Source organism: Simochromis diagramma, unplaced genomic scaffold (genome assembly GCF_900408965.1).
Source record: "Simochromis diagramma unplaced genomic scaffold, fSimDia1.1 OVJJ01000334.1, whole genome shotgun sequence".
Taxonomy (NCBI): domain Eukaryota; kingdom Metazoa; phylum Chordata; class Actinopteri; order Cichliformes; family Cichlidae; genus Simochromis; species Simochromis diagramma.
In genome coordinates this window covers 763228-777629 of record NW_024386764.1, presented here as the reverse complement: position 1 = coordinate 777629, position 14402 = coordinate 763228, and the positions used below count along the sequence as shown (strand labels likewise).

The window sequence follows — 14402 nt, the reverse complement described above, 5'->3', positions numbered from 1 at the left end:
TGAACATCACAGTGAAGTATGGTTCAATGAGGAGAGATCATTAGAAAGACTTGAACTTAATTTATTAATGTATAGAATTCAATTTGAGGTATTTGGTGGTTAGACCCCAGAATCCCAGCAGTGACAGGGATAAAGGCAGGACCCACTCCACCTTCTTCCCAGGACGTCGGTTGCACGGAGGCGACTGAGTGGGAGAATGACAGATGCACTCTGAGATTTTAAAGTACGCGGAGTGAAGGCTGATCGGCCTAAAGACGGTCAGCAGAAAGCTGATTGGAGAAGTCACAATCGTCTTGACGGCGTGGGAAAGTGGAAGTGATGCAAAGCTTAGATTAGCTGCCAACACCTGGGAAACAGACGGGTGACTCTTCCTCATTGAACTTGCACATGACCTTCATCGTGTTTATAAAAGCAGTGTGGACATGATGGATCATTTGTTCCCGAATGCCTGATTTCTAAATCCTGCAGGTGGTTTCTTTTAAAATAACACAGATTTGTTTTTGACGTGATTGACAACATCTTATTCTTTGAAGCTAAACACACAGTTTCAGGATTGATTCCATCACTTGGTCAGTTTGATCAGGTACAGGTAAGAACAACAAATACGTTATTTATTCTGTTTTTGGCAAAGAATGTTTAAATATTTAAATATATGGATTTCAATATCATACATTTTTATGATTTTTAGGTGCACAGTGTCTACGACAGTTATTTATTGTGCAATATTTATCAGCAATACATGAGTGAAAACACATCCAACAAATATTCATTTACACTTCATAGCCGAGAGCAGGATTGGGGAACTCCAGGCCTCGAGAGCCGGTGTCCTGCAGGTTTTAGATCTCACTCTGGGTCAACACAGTTCATTGCCAGGCCTCTGGAGAACCACAGCACATGTTGAGGAGGTCATTTAGTCATTTAAATCAGCTGTGTTGGATCAAGGACACATCTGAAACCTGCAGGACTCCTGCCCTCGATGCCTGCAGTGGGACAATCCTGGTCGAGAGATTGAAACTTGTAAAGCTGCACAGCAGTGCTCGCTGCTGTTGTTACCAACAGAGGGCAACAGTACACCTGTTTGCTGTGAAAGCTGTGGCAATAACAGCACACTGTCAGTACAGCAGTGACGAGGTGAGCATCTTTTGCATGCCAGTATTATATTCATACATTAAAAGCACTTTCTGTGCTGAACTGTTCGTCAGAGATTTATTGCAGAGTTGTTAAGAAGTAAAATCTTTTTAAATTTGCTTCCCTCCCATCAGCACAACAACTCACACTCACACATTTTAAATGCAAACTTAATCTGTTTCAAGCCTCAAGGCCAAACTTTACGCATCGCAGTTTTTCATTGATCTGGCAGTTTGTTGTTCTGCTCTGTAATGAGTGTTGCAGTCACAGGGCCATAAGAGGCTCTGCTGCTATATTAACTCTGATACTAACAGTTTATTTTTGCAGTTTCTTATAGTTGGAATGAGGCCACCGTGCAGTCCAGTCAGCTGGTGAGCAGTGCTGCTTAGTAGATCCAGCTCATGTTCCAGACTTGAGTGTTTAATAGATTATTACACTATAGGTACAGTGAATGTTTCAGTGTCGTGAACAGCTCCTGCAAATTCAGCCCAAAACAACAAAACCAAGACTGCAGACATTAGACTCCCGGACAGAAAATAAGATTTTAGAGCAAATCTAGAATTTACCAGCAACGACTGTGGTTTACCACAGCGAGGGCCAACAGGGACCAGAGACAGAGGCCACATTACCCCATAACAGCTTCACATCAGCGAATTATTAGCAGGTCTTGAAATTAGTTAAATACAACCTCAGGTGAACAAAACACACATGTTACACTCTGTCATTATATATTTAAAACTACACATTGATTGTGTAGTTTCATTATCAAGTGGGACCAAACCTGTAAAAGCAGAAGTTCTGGTAGTTTGAATTCAGTTGTTCGTGCTACCTCAGCGCCACAGAGGAAAGAGCACTTATCTTAGAGAAGCCATCGCTCCTTCCTATCAGTCGGGGAAAGGTTGTATGGCCTTTTGCAAGTAATTTGAAATCCATCGCTTATAGTGAGAAAGACAAGATTAGAGGAAAATATTCATTCTTCTCACAAAGTTCATCCTAAGTTCAGACTGCACCATTCTTGGAGAAATTTCCAAAAACAACAACAACAAAAACAGTGAACAGTGAAACGACTCTTCTCTCTAAAAACATGGCAGCTCAGTAAAAATCTGAGCAAACCACAACTGTCAAACCTCAATGTGAGACCAAAGTCATTTGGCCGTAACACAGAGCACCGTGTTTAGGGACTCAAACACTTCACATGAACTGTGAACCACGGCCGTGGTGGAACGAATGAATAGTTAGAAATGCATGAATGAACGATGTAAGAAAACCCCAAATTATTGCTGTTAAAGGTGTTTCTAAAGCCACTGAATCAGGACGTGTGCTGGTCTTCTTACACTTTGACTTAGTTTTTGTAAAATAAATAAAGACGTGGCACAATGTCACATTTGCTGTCATTGAACTGAGGTTGTGTTTAAGTCATTTAAGGTCTGCACAGACGATTAAATGAAACATGTCCTTGAATTGAGGGTGTACTTTCTTAACCAGGATTTATCGTCCTCTTATACTGAAAAGCACTCGGCTCCCACCTACCTCTCATTCCATGAAGTGCATGTTTTCATCATGTTTGTGAAGAAGCGGTTGAAGCAAATCTTTGGACAGTTTTCATGGTTTTGATTGTAATAAGATGCTCTCCGTGAGACCCTTCAGGGCCTCGTCCACAGCGATATGAGGCATAAAGTTAGCAGCAGCCTCTGCTGTGGCCCAGCTGAACTGAAGCCAGTTTCAGTTACAGCAGGATTAATAAGTTTATTGTTGGATAAACTATGAGCCACATCTCCTTCTGCGGTGCTTCACCTCTGCTGGCGAAGCACTGTTTCCCTTTATCAAAGGGGTCAAATGTTTTTATGTGGTATGCAGTTTTTTGTCTTTAGCGGTGAAAAATCGAGGAGGCTCCACAGGGCGTCGTCTTTCATTTTTGTTGAACTTGATGCCACTTTAAAAGAAGACTGCAACCCCCTGGTGTTGTGAGCACAACAGAAAGATCAGTGAATAAATTAAGATTGAGGTTATGAAAACTTAATGTTGGACCCTAACAAGTGTTGTTAGCTGCTGACATCATAAAACACTGGAGTGCGCGTGCTGTGAGCGCTGACTTTTAAGCGCGTCAGTGTTTTCTGGCAGAAAGTCGGCAGAAATGACACTCAGACTGAAGACGAGAGAGAATCAGAGAGTGTTTGTTTGCAGGGAGCTCAGCACTGACGTTATATTGCATCCATATTACCCGGAGTGTTACTGAGGGTGGGACAAGGTCACTTCATGGTTGCTGTTTGTCTTTCACGTCCCCAGTTTTCCTGCCACACATTCCTCAGATGTGACACTTCCCTGAAAAGAAAACTGGAAATCCATATTACATGAGCACAAACACACACTTTCAGCAGTTTCTTTTTATTTACAGCATTTCTTTTGAAAGCCTTGCAGCCCTTTACTTAAACTAGCCAACACAAGCTTTTTGGTTGCCAAAAGAAGAAGCCCCCCCCCCTCGTGAAGTGTTCAGTCTTCCTGCTTCAACCATGGCTGTTTTAATGCGCCCGTCTACAGGAGCAGACGAGAGCAGACTGCAGCATTTGGAGCATTGGTGCTTTCTTTTCTTTCTAGTCACACAGAGGACAGCACCTCCCCAGACACCTCCCTCTCCCTCCTCTCAGCTCTTTCCACATCCATGACAGTGAAGAGAGGCTCCTGGGCCGTGGCTGAATCCTGGCGTTGTTTAGCAGCAGTGAAGGGCGTCTTCACGAAAGTCTCGGAGAAGCGTTTCTTCACCTCTGGGTCGGGGCAGAACAGGTATTCATAAAGAGCTGCAGCCAGGGTGCCACCCATTGACGGACCCACCCAGTACACCTGGCACACGGAAAACACAGAACACACAGGTGATCCCGAGGATGCTCAAACTAAGGTCTGCGCTTTCATTTCAATAGAGCTCGGGGACTTTAAACAACACAAACCAAGACAACAAAGAACTTTTCAAATCAAAGTAATAAATTTACGAGAGAAACTTGTTTTAGTAAAGGAAGAATATTTCCAATTTTCAAGGTAAAGTTCAAAAGGAATTCACATATTTAACTCCTGAAGTGCTGAGATCAAAGATCATGTTGGAAACAAAGTCATAGGATCAACAAAATTAAACGTTTGTACAAAATTCACAGAAAAACAGTTGCTGAGATATGAGATAGATCCTTCTCTTTACGTTTCCTTCTTACTTTATCAGTCATTAAGTGCTTTCTCTTCTATTTTAGTAAATAACAAAATCAAACTTTGTGTAAATGCCTCGCCATGATGTGCTGCTGCATCACTGTCTCAGCTTACAAAACAAAAACACTGGAGCAGAGATTTGTTATAGAAAAGGAAAAAACAGAATAAGTAATGAGACTTTGGTTTTCCTGCACACTCACTGTGGATGGTCTCAGGCCGCATCTAAGGAAAGTGTCGGGCAGCCCATTATCGCCTGAACCACTGATGTAAGTGAAGATACAGATAGAAAGAAAATCCACACAGAAAGACAAAAAGGACAAAGTGGTGCTAACAGCTGAGAGCACCATCATCTGAACTGATGAGAATAAACATTCTAGTTATGTGACGGACTCACATCTCTGCTGGACTGGCAGGCAGTGTTTACTGTGATAAATTATAAATTCAAACTGATGAAAAGCTGTGCCATAAACAAAACACTTCAAATATCCATTTACTTACAATGTTATATGTTAGAAACGGCCTTAAGGGCTAAAATATGAGGATAAAAAGACATTTAAAGGCTGTACTTGTTAAAGTAGAGCTAGAATTCATAACTTCTCATTGATGTTTTTCCTGCTGCTTGGCTGATGTATCCTGCAGCGCTGTGACACAGAAATATAATGATCAATCAATAATTAATCCAGCCCAGATCCTGTTTTTCACGTAGGTGGAAACAGATCAAATAAACCACTTAAGAGAAATTCTGACTTCACAATGAACTCGTTTCCAAACTTCTGGTTTTGGAGCTCCGAGCAAACATGTACAGACTGTCTGCAGCATCTGCATCCAGCGCTGAGCTCAACATTTTCACATCATGTCCTGTTACACTGTGAATTTTTGGCTTACTGTTCCTGCATGCCAGCGTGGCAGTGTGGTGCAGTGGGAAGCACGTCTCACTGAAAAAACCCAACATCCCATTTCTTTTGGTCAGAAGTTTGCAGAGATACTTGAAGAAGAAAATTCTGAAATTCAGTTCAGTTCAATTGTATTTATATAACACCAAATCACAAAAACAAGGTGCTTTATATTGTAAGGGAAGGACCCCACAATAATATGGAGAAACCCCCCCAAATCAAATAACCCCTGCGAGCAGACGGTGGGAAGGAAAAGCTCTTTTCTAACAGGAAGCCTCCTCGGGCAGGGCCAGGCTCAGGGATGTGCAGCTGCAACCAGCTGGAGACGAGAGAAATTTACACATGAAGGCCAAAAATGTCTTTAGAACAAAGTTTTACTTTTTAACCAAGTCTAAGTGTTGCCTGGCGCAGCTGCAGGGGGGAAGCGGTGCAGTGAGCTCAAGGGGGCGGGACCGGGAGGCAGGTGAGCCACAGGTGGTGGCGACTGTGTGATGACAGGGTCTTCTTTCTTTGTCTATATAGTGACGGCAGAGAGAGCTGGACCGGACTGTTACCTGTGCAGAACTGTCAAATAAATACAGAAACATTGTGTGTAGCGCATACTTCACAATCTCCTTCTTTGGTTTCTTAATTTTGAAAATCGCTCCTTTTTAAGTCTGGAGGGGACGTGACTCATCCATACCAGAAGCTACACCTACGTTTGCTCGAAGCACCGAACTGTCTTAAGTTACAAAGTTAAAACTAAAACAGCAGTGACATCCAATCCAGCGACTGCCATGTTCACGATGCCAGCCCCACAGCAGCAGGTACACAGGTAAAAGTGCGAAGGCAGAGGAAATGAAAGAGAAAGTGTCTCCCTGTGAAACGAGACAGTGCTGTGTGAAAATGATGAGAAGCAGAAAGAATATCAAAGCTGTACAAAGGAGAGAGACTACAACAATCTCCAAGATCAAAATCTAAACAAGAAATGACTTCAAAGCTGAAAGAGCACACAAAGACCCAGAATACTAACGAGGCGTCGGGACAGCAGCGCAGACTCGTTTCAGTTTCTCTGCTTATTGTCGAAAAGAGCTCAGAGAGAATTCGTCTTTGTTGTTGGAGAAAACTTTCCAAACAAAAAGCTGGCATTGGCCACATTGGTACAAAATCCCCCATCGCATCCAAAAAGGGTTGAAATCATCAACACTAACAGAATCAGCTGCAAGATGAGTTTGATATCAACACAATCTGACGCACAAATGACGCATCGTCACCTCTGTTAGAGACCATCTATAGAGAAATATTTTTGATACTGTTTCAGTTATTATGCTACATGTTTGATTTTGTATAACATGTTGTTAGAGAATAAATGCTGCGCGTTTGTGTCGGGTAAGAAAGCATTACAGCGCATGTGTGGTAGCAGGTTAGAGTGAGCCAGGACGGCAATGGGAATGTGCGCTGTAGCAGCAAAGAGTTTTTTGTTTGTATGTACGAGTCAGAAATACATCTGAACAGCTCACATTAAGAAGTGGAAGAATTCTTTTTTCAAAGCTTGGGACAGAAATTCGCCACTACAACCTCTGATGTACGAAGCGAATCCAAAGGACAAAACAGTTATTTTTCTTATGTTCACTTATCCAAACATAATCAATCAGGTTCAGCAGTGACACAAAGGTCGTCATCACCTCGATCAGCTGAAGGTCTCTCAGTTTCGTTATGAATGTGTCGAAGCATGTGAGCGATCACACACACGGACAGGTCTGCTGCTAGAGCACGGCCATGTTTTACAAACCAAGAACAAACTATAATATTACAGAGGTTGAACACACAGGACAAGCTTCAAGGGAAGCAGCGCAAAGGCCTGCTGTCAGCTGTAACCTCGAAGCCGTTAAACCGCCGAAGAACGATTAAAGAACAGGAAAAAACACAACACATTATAACTCATATAAAGATGCAAACTGTAACAGGTAAACACATCATTTATTTGTATCTGTATGGAGACGTCTCCAGTTTAGCTGTTGTTGCAGTTGCTATGAAGACTTCCTGTAAACAGCACTAATCAATGCAGCTGTGTTGCTGCTGTGTGCTGCCTTGCAGACAGTGTCAAACAGCATGCCTGCTGCTGGAAACGACGCTATAAAAACAAAGCATTGTGGACCAGACTCTTAATGACCTGAAACTCCCTACAAAGCTCCATAAAGCTGAGGGCAACTGCAGATTCTTATTGAATTTATGCCTATAACTATTTCCACACATTAACTGCCATAAACGTATAATTTCTGAAAAATATTTGGGACTGAAATTACTTTCAAAATGGCAAAAGGTGCACTCACTCTGCATTTTGAATATTAATCAAAATGTTGTTACCCAGTGGTTTTCCCAGGACCATGTGACCATCGCTGGGCCGAAGGACCGAGCAGGGTTCATACTGGCTCCAGTGAAGGGAATCTGAGGGAACAGTCACAGCCAGGCTATGAACCTCACAAACAAAACAACAAGCCTTAAACGTTTGAGTTAAGGACAGCTGGGCTTCGTTTTAGGAGCCTGAAGATGCTTCAGCTCTCACAAGGAGAGGTTAAAGACCTCCACCAGCTTTTAGAACTGCAGAAGCTTCTTGGATAAGCAGTGAAACGTTTTCATGAACTTAAGAAGAAGGTCAGCTGCCTTTAATTCAAGCACCGATGACTACTGTGAGCTGGAGGACTGACCTGTCTCTTAAACTGATGATCTACCAAGTGTTGTCACATCTGGCTCCATCCTGTTCTCCTGACTTTGTGAAAACACTCAGTAACCATTCAGTCGTCTAACCGACTGAGGGACTGAAACAAGCAAATCAAAGTGCTTTCACTGTCCACACTAACAGTCACAGCTCAGTGCTCACTGGAGTCTTTCACTGGAGCTAAATTACATACATCAATAATGTAAATCCTATCTCTACACTACAAATCACACAGTTAATCACATAATTGAAGGTTGGCTCTTGTGGCTTCATCACAGCTGCAGTAACGTGAGAGACTAAACTGGACCTTCCTCTTTATGCTGTTGGTTCCTCTTTGAATAGTTTTGATTCTGCTTTAGAATGATTACATAACACTTGTGAATTAACACAGCATGCATGCTTCAGGTTTTCCATCAAACCAAAGGCTGATGTTGAAGTGTTTTATCCACTCTGCGGTGAACTGAGTTTTGAAAAAGTAATCTGTAACATGTTCACATAATAAGCTGTTCATGATTACAATGAACTGAATTTCTCCCACATCACGATGAATCAGTGCAGCGTGCTAACTGCACAGGTGTCTGGGTACTTACAGCAAACAGATGACCAACACAAACAGAAAGGCCGATAGCCAAAGCAGATGAACCTTTGAGATCTTTACGTTTGTGGTCACAGGTGGCAAAGATGGTGAAGATCAGCTGAAAGGTGATGAAGAGTTCTACGACCAGGGCGGTACCCACAGAGATGCCGTCATTCACCTGTGTGAGTAAAACACACTCACGTGAGCATGTAGTCAGATGAATGTATTCACAGGCAAAAGGTCGGTAGTGGAGAATAAAACTGTCACACATAGTCACACATTTAAAGACACACACTCCTGCTCTTACCTCAGTGACTCCCATCCCACCCCTAACAGCGGCTGGGGTGATCCCGTACAGTACGGCCGCCCCAACTGTGGCTCCCACACACTGGGCCAGGAGGTAGAAGACTGCTTTAGCCAGGCTCAGCTTCCTGGTCACAACCATGGCTACTGTGACCGCTGGATTGATATGAGCCCCGCTAATGTGGCCGAAGCACCGCACCATGGTGGCAATAGTCAGGCCAAAGCAGAGAGAGATGAGCACGAGGTCGGGGGGGTGGGGATCCTCAGTGCCCCAGTTGATGGTTGAACCGAGGCCAAGCAGGACGAAGATCAGCATGGCAGAGAACTCAGCCGCCACACAGCGCCAGAACTCCTTGGTCCAGATGCCCTTAAAGGCAGTCATAGCTTTGTCTTGAGTGAAGCACGATGGAGGCCAGGACTGAGACTGTGGTTTACAGGGAAAGCAACACCTCCTGGAAGAGAGCGTAGAGGCAGGAAACATGCTGTGAGAGGGGGTTGTGGCCTTTTAATGGGGAGATAACACATGGACAACGTGTTGGTTTCAAAATGGTCACGATGAGTGCGGCTCACCTGCATTTGAAAAGAGAGAGAGAGTAGAGCAGGTTGGCCACCTCATTTGTTAGTTTTGAGCTTGAGTGGTTCTGTGCTTGCACCCACTGTGGACCGAACCTTTCTCTGCTCTGCACCATGGCCTGAGCTTTAATTTGCTTTGTAAACTGTGCGACAGGAAAGCTCACTTTCTATTTCACTGCAGATAAACAAGTTCACACTATTCAGGCTGAGGGGGTCTGAGAATTACTATCATTATACTGTATCAATGCAATCTACAAGGAGGGAAATGCTATATTCTATTCTATTCTATTCTATTCTATTCTATTCTATTCTATTATATGACTTTTCTTCTCATGTCATATTAAGACTGTTAACCTGCCTAATCAAGATTTAACTCGTCAAGCATGGCTCAAAAAGTATGTGGATGTTCTAGTTTCTGAAAGTGTGATGTATGTGTTTGTCCAAATAAATAAATAAATAAATCACAAATGCCTACCCTGGCTGATGGGGTAAGGCGACCAGGTGCATATTAACAAAAACAACAGTAATAATATTTACTAAACAACTTAATATGAACTAGATTTTGACTCGTGGCCTCATCATGAGATGGTGCTTCCAGGTAGCTAATGAGGAATATCTCACTTAATAGGCTTTATCAACTTCCTGTGCTTTAATGGTGCATACCAGATTAACAAACTAATGTTTTTTTGTAATTAGTTGCAGTGAGAAAATTACACAGTGGGCTTTGAGCTTACAGAGCCCTTCAGGGCGTGAACCAGTGTGGAGAATTGCCCACTCTGCACAGTCTGCCCTCATTTCTATTTTTAGCTTTCAAATGCCTTTTAAATTGCTATCTGAGCTTTTGGATTGATTGCATTTGTAATTGACCACACAAGGATGCTGTATACTAAAATGTATTTACTGCCATATTTGTGCTTAATTACATTATGATAAATGATCAAAAACTGCAAATTAATGCATACAAATTGTAACGGGACAAATGATGGGTCAGGGACTCTTCTGGAGGGTCAATCAGACCCTGCAGATAATTAAAAAAGATAAAAACCATGGGGAGCGATCCAAAGATCCACTGTCTCATTAGCTACTCTAATTGGTTTCAACCTAGATGTTCATGAATTTATTTTAATGAACCACATACTTTGACATTAAATCAATCTTTGCTGCAGACGATAAATGACTGAAAGCTAGCTTTTTGGTAATAATGTTTAAGCATGTACACTAATAACACCGACAGAGCCACAGATCTGGCACACATGGGCAGATCAGTCTTTCACCAAGACTCTCAGACTCATTTGTTTGTAGATCACAGTGGTTTCTTTGTCTGTTTGATCTATCTGGGAACAATGTGATACCATCCGAGCCAAGAATTTCACACAGTGCAATAATTGTGTGGGCCTCTTTTTGATTTTGTAGCATGTGCACAAAAACAATGCTACTGTCATACATTTGAAGGTTTATGTGGAATCCGAGTACAGAAAACATTTTAGATGTACTGCTGTGTGCAGCTATAGTTAGTAAAGTTACCCCACAACATAAAATGTAAATAGACATCAGAGTTTGTGTAAAATCAGAGGTCTTATTTCATTTACGAGACATGCTGTGTTTTAAAAAGGTTGTTAGATCTTAGATGCAGTGTAAGGAGCAGAGCTGAAGGCAAAACCTGCCCAGCTATGTTCCAGCCCTCAGTGGTTATGAGTTCTGGGTGCAAAATGAACACGACTGCAGATACAAACCATAAACAGAGTTTCACTGTGAAATCCACTAAAAAGTTGATGTTGACAAATCCAGTGAGCAGATCCTGGATAATCCTTTTTTTCTGCTAATATTGAACATATCGTCTACATAATATAATCTAAAAGTGAACATGAAACCCATAAAATTATCAGGAAAGTGTTTAGGTCACGGGGCACGAAACATGAGCCCCATAAAACTGGAACTCTATTTGCAACCGCTGAGGACGCCCCCTGCTGGCCATTCAAAAGTCTGTCGCGCACTTTTGCCGCACAGGAAGAAGGTCCTGAGTTGGACTCACACTAATATGTAAATGTGATCCTTTTCTTCAAAAACAAATAAATTCTTCATTTCTCAAGTTAGAAAACATTTGGTTTTTAGCACCATTAAGCTTTTAATGTGACCCACAGTAGCCCGGTTTTTATTTGCCAGATTCCCTGCAGGATTATTATTTATTTATTTGGAGATGGAACAGAGAGGCAAACACTCAGGGCGGATTAAATGATTATGATGCAGGTGTTTGCCTTTCTGTTCCATTAAAAATATCCTTTATTCCTATAAGTTTGTCACTGTTGCTCCTTCATTATTTATACAATGCAAACAGAAGAGAAGAGACATGAAAGCCTTCTATTGCTTCTCGACAGCAGCAGTAAAAATAATAATAATGATAATAATTCATTTTTTTTCTTAGCGGGAATAATTGAATATCCAGAATAACGAATTTATATTAAAACAAAATAAGCATTAAAATAAGGATGTAAACTACAACCAACAATAATATTATTACCATTAATGGCCTTAATGTGAATATATAATTTAAAACAACCTGAGTTGAAAGTATGAAATTGATATTTTTCAGCAATATAACATTTTGCTCTATAATCAGTTCTGGAAGCTAAAACCAAATGTGTCGGCCCAAACAAAACGTCTCCTACCGTGTTGTTGCAGCTCCAGTGAGTCTTTACGCGTGTACTCACCTCAGGCGCTCCAGAGCCCCGCCGCTCTCCGTCATGACTCCACCAGCAGAACGGCTGTTTCTGGCTTTTATAGCGGGGCTCTGTGCGTGAAAGCACAGTTTGTCTGTTAGTGATTAGGGTCTAGCTTGGCCTGGTCTGACCTCGATGGGCAGAAATGGCAGAAAAATGAAATGACTGTGGAGCAGGGGCGTTTCCAACATTTTTCTGTGGGGTGGCACAGAAGGGGTACAGAGAAGGGCTGGGCTCTCACTCATGCAGATTTATTACATGTTCAAGAGTCTTAGGTAAAATTCACAATCCTACAGGAAATATGTAAATAAAATATTCGGGATGTTATTTGGGAAATGACATAAGGAGATTTAGTGACTTTGCCCTGTACTGGTCCTATACATGGTCTTGTACCACCTCCTTGTACTACTGAGGTTGACACCTGCATGATTTCTGTTGTGAACTGACACTTTATAAATAAAACTGAACTGTACTGAACAATTAATGTGAGTTTATAGTGCACAACGAGCAGAAAAGATCAGACAGAGCATGCGATTCCACAGACTTACAGTTTTATATTCTCAAAGCCATTTGTCCTAAAAGGCCGACCAAAAAACACTGACATGAAGCAATGAGAATGATCCACTAAGACTTAAACATTTTATGAAGAATATTCTTGCAGCTAACAATTGAAGATTGAAGGCAGAGCTTGGAGATGGTAAACAGCAATTCATAGCTCATATATTTTTCATTTAGGAAATATGGCTAAGGTCAGACATATTTTATTCATACTTCTGAGTCATCCCTTATTACTCATCATGCGCTCTCTAGCACCCAAATTTTGATAATGCGATTTCAAATCCTAAATAAAAACTCAACAAAACAAAACTCGGTTCTGTACAGACTCCCAGCTTTTCTAAGCTGAGATTTTGCACAGTTATCAGTAGATTTCTGCTAAACACAACAGCTTGCATGGCAGCAAGTCTGCTCTGCATGTTGTCAGTATTATTATCTGTGAGAGAAACCCCCTTCCGTCATTGCTACTGGATAAATACTGACACACTGCTGAAACACAAAGCTGCTACTGTTTATGCTTCTTCAAGCAAGCTGACAGAGCAGCCCTCCTTTTCCTCATCACACACAAACAAACAGCCACGTTATCTCTTATATAAGTATTACACAAGATCAGTCATATATACAATAGAGGCACAATGTGTAAAACCAAAAACAACACACACACAAAATCTCGCTAAAGGGCCGCAGTCCAAAACTAGGGTTATGTAACGTGCTTAGTGGCAGAGAAGAGACAAGAGTATCATCTGTTTCTGTTTCTGTTTGTTCTTGCAGCCGGATGCTGGCACTGTTACAGAGTTACAAATCCTCTGTTGTAACGCCGTCTGGCCTAAACCCAGTGTTGGTCAAGTTACGTGAAAAAAGTAATCAGCAACTAATTACTGATTACTTCTCAAGAAAAAGTTATCCCATTACTTTACGGGTTACTTACTTTCAAAAGTGATTAGTTTACTTATTAGTTTACTTTTTAAAAACATGATACCCAAGCTGAATGTGTAATAAAGCAACAGACCTTTCAGCCCAGTTCTACTTGTCTGCATAATCCATCATGTAACACTGAATCAAATGGAAACGTCTCTTTTTAAAACTTGTTTTATTAGTTTTAATCTTTTAACTTTATGCACATTGCATCAAGCAAAAATGACATTATATGCAACAGTCTTTGACTTGAAGACATTATTTACCATTTAAAGCCATGTTCTGCATATTCCAGCATATAAAATAAAATAATGCTTTGTGTTTACACTCTTTCAAATAGATGAAAGTAAAACTTCAAAGCAGCACTGAGTCCTGTCGCTCTTATTGTCACCTGTTTAGCAGGAGTGGGGCGGGTGGAGGTTTGCCCACAGTGGTCCTGTCAGTGGGGGGTTTCTCTGTGAATGTCACGTTCCCGTGGCAGCGTGAGATTCAGATTTGAAGTTTAATTTTTCGCTGTAGAAAGAAGTTTTCTTCCCATGCAGAGTGAAAAGCAGACGCTAATGTTTGTGTCACTTTTTACAGAATCAAACTCAAAGTAATGTGATTACTTCCACGCTTTAAACGCTGCATGGTCGTACTCTCTCCATCACTCCATGTTATCCACGTCTGTCGCAAAAAAGCATGACGGTTTAGTAATGCAGTAACGCAGCATGCTTACGGGAAAGTAACAGTAATCTAATTACTTTTTTCGCAATAGTAATCCCTTACATTACTCGTTACCTGAAAAAAGTAATCAGATTACGCCTTACTGCCCATCTCTGGGCACAATAATGAATAAATTTGGCTGTTTGGCT

At 41.5% G+C, this 14402-nt stretch overlaps 1 protein-coding gene across 1 annotated transcript; it reads right to left on the bottom strand.

The window, feature by feature from the left end:
* Positions 1-2657: 2657 nt before the first annotated feature.
* LOC120732639 (aquaporin-4-like) lies at positions 2658-12287 on the bottom strand. The gene is made up of 5 exons (XM_040030387.1): positions 12070-12287; positions 8793-9240; positions 8499-8663; positions 7557-7637; positions 2658-3966 (listed from the first exon to the last, which is right to left on the bottom strand). The coding sequence occupies exons 1-5, from the start codon at positions 12102-12104 to the stop codon at positions 3724-3726; spliced, it is 972 nt and encodes a 323-aa protein (XP_039886321.1). The 5' UTR covers positions 12105-12287; the 3' UTR covers positions 2658-3723.
* Between the last annotated feature and the right edge of the window lie 2115 nt (positions 12288-14402).

What these genes read in the sequence shown, in the direction of transcription:
- LOC120732639 (XM_040030387.1), bottom strand. Translation starts at nt 12,104, where the DNA reads ATGACGGAGAGCGGCGGGGCTCTGGAGCGCCTGAG. An exon ending in GGGGCTCTGGAGCGCCTGAG is followed by an intron (nt 9,241 to 12,069) that starts GTGAGTACACGC and finishes GCTCTCTTCCAG; the next exon opens with GAGGTGTTGCTTTCCCTGTA. An exon ending in GTGTTGGTCATCTGTTTGCT is followed by an intron (nt 7,638 to 8,498) that starts GTAAGTACCCAG and finishes CTGTTCCCTCAG; the next exon opens with ATTCCCTTCACTGGAGCCAG.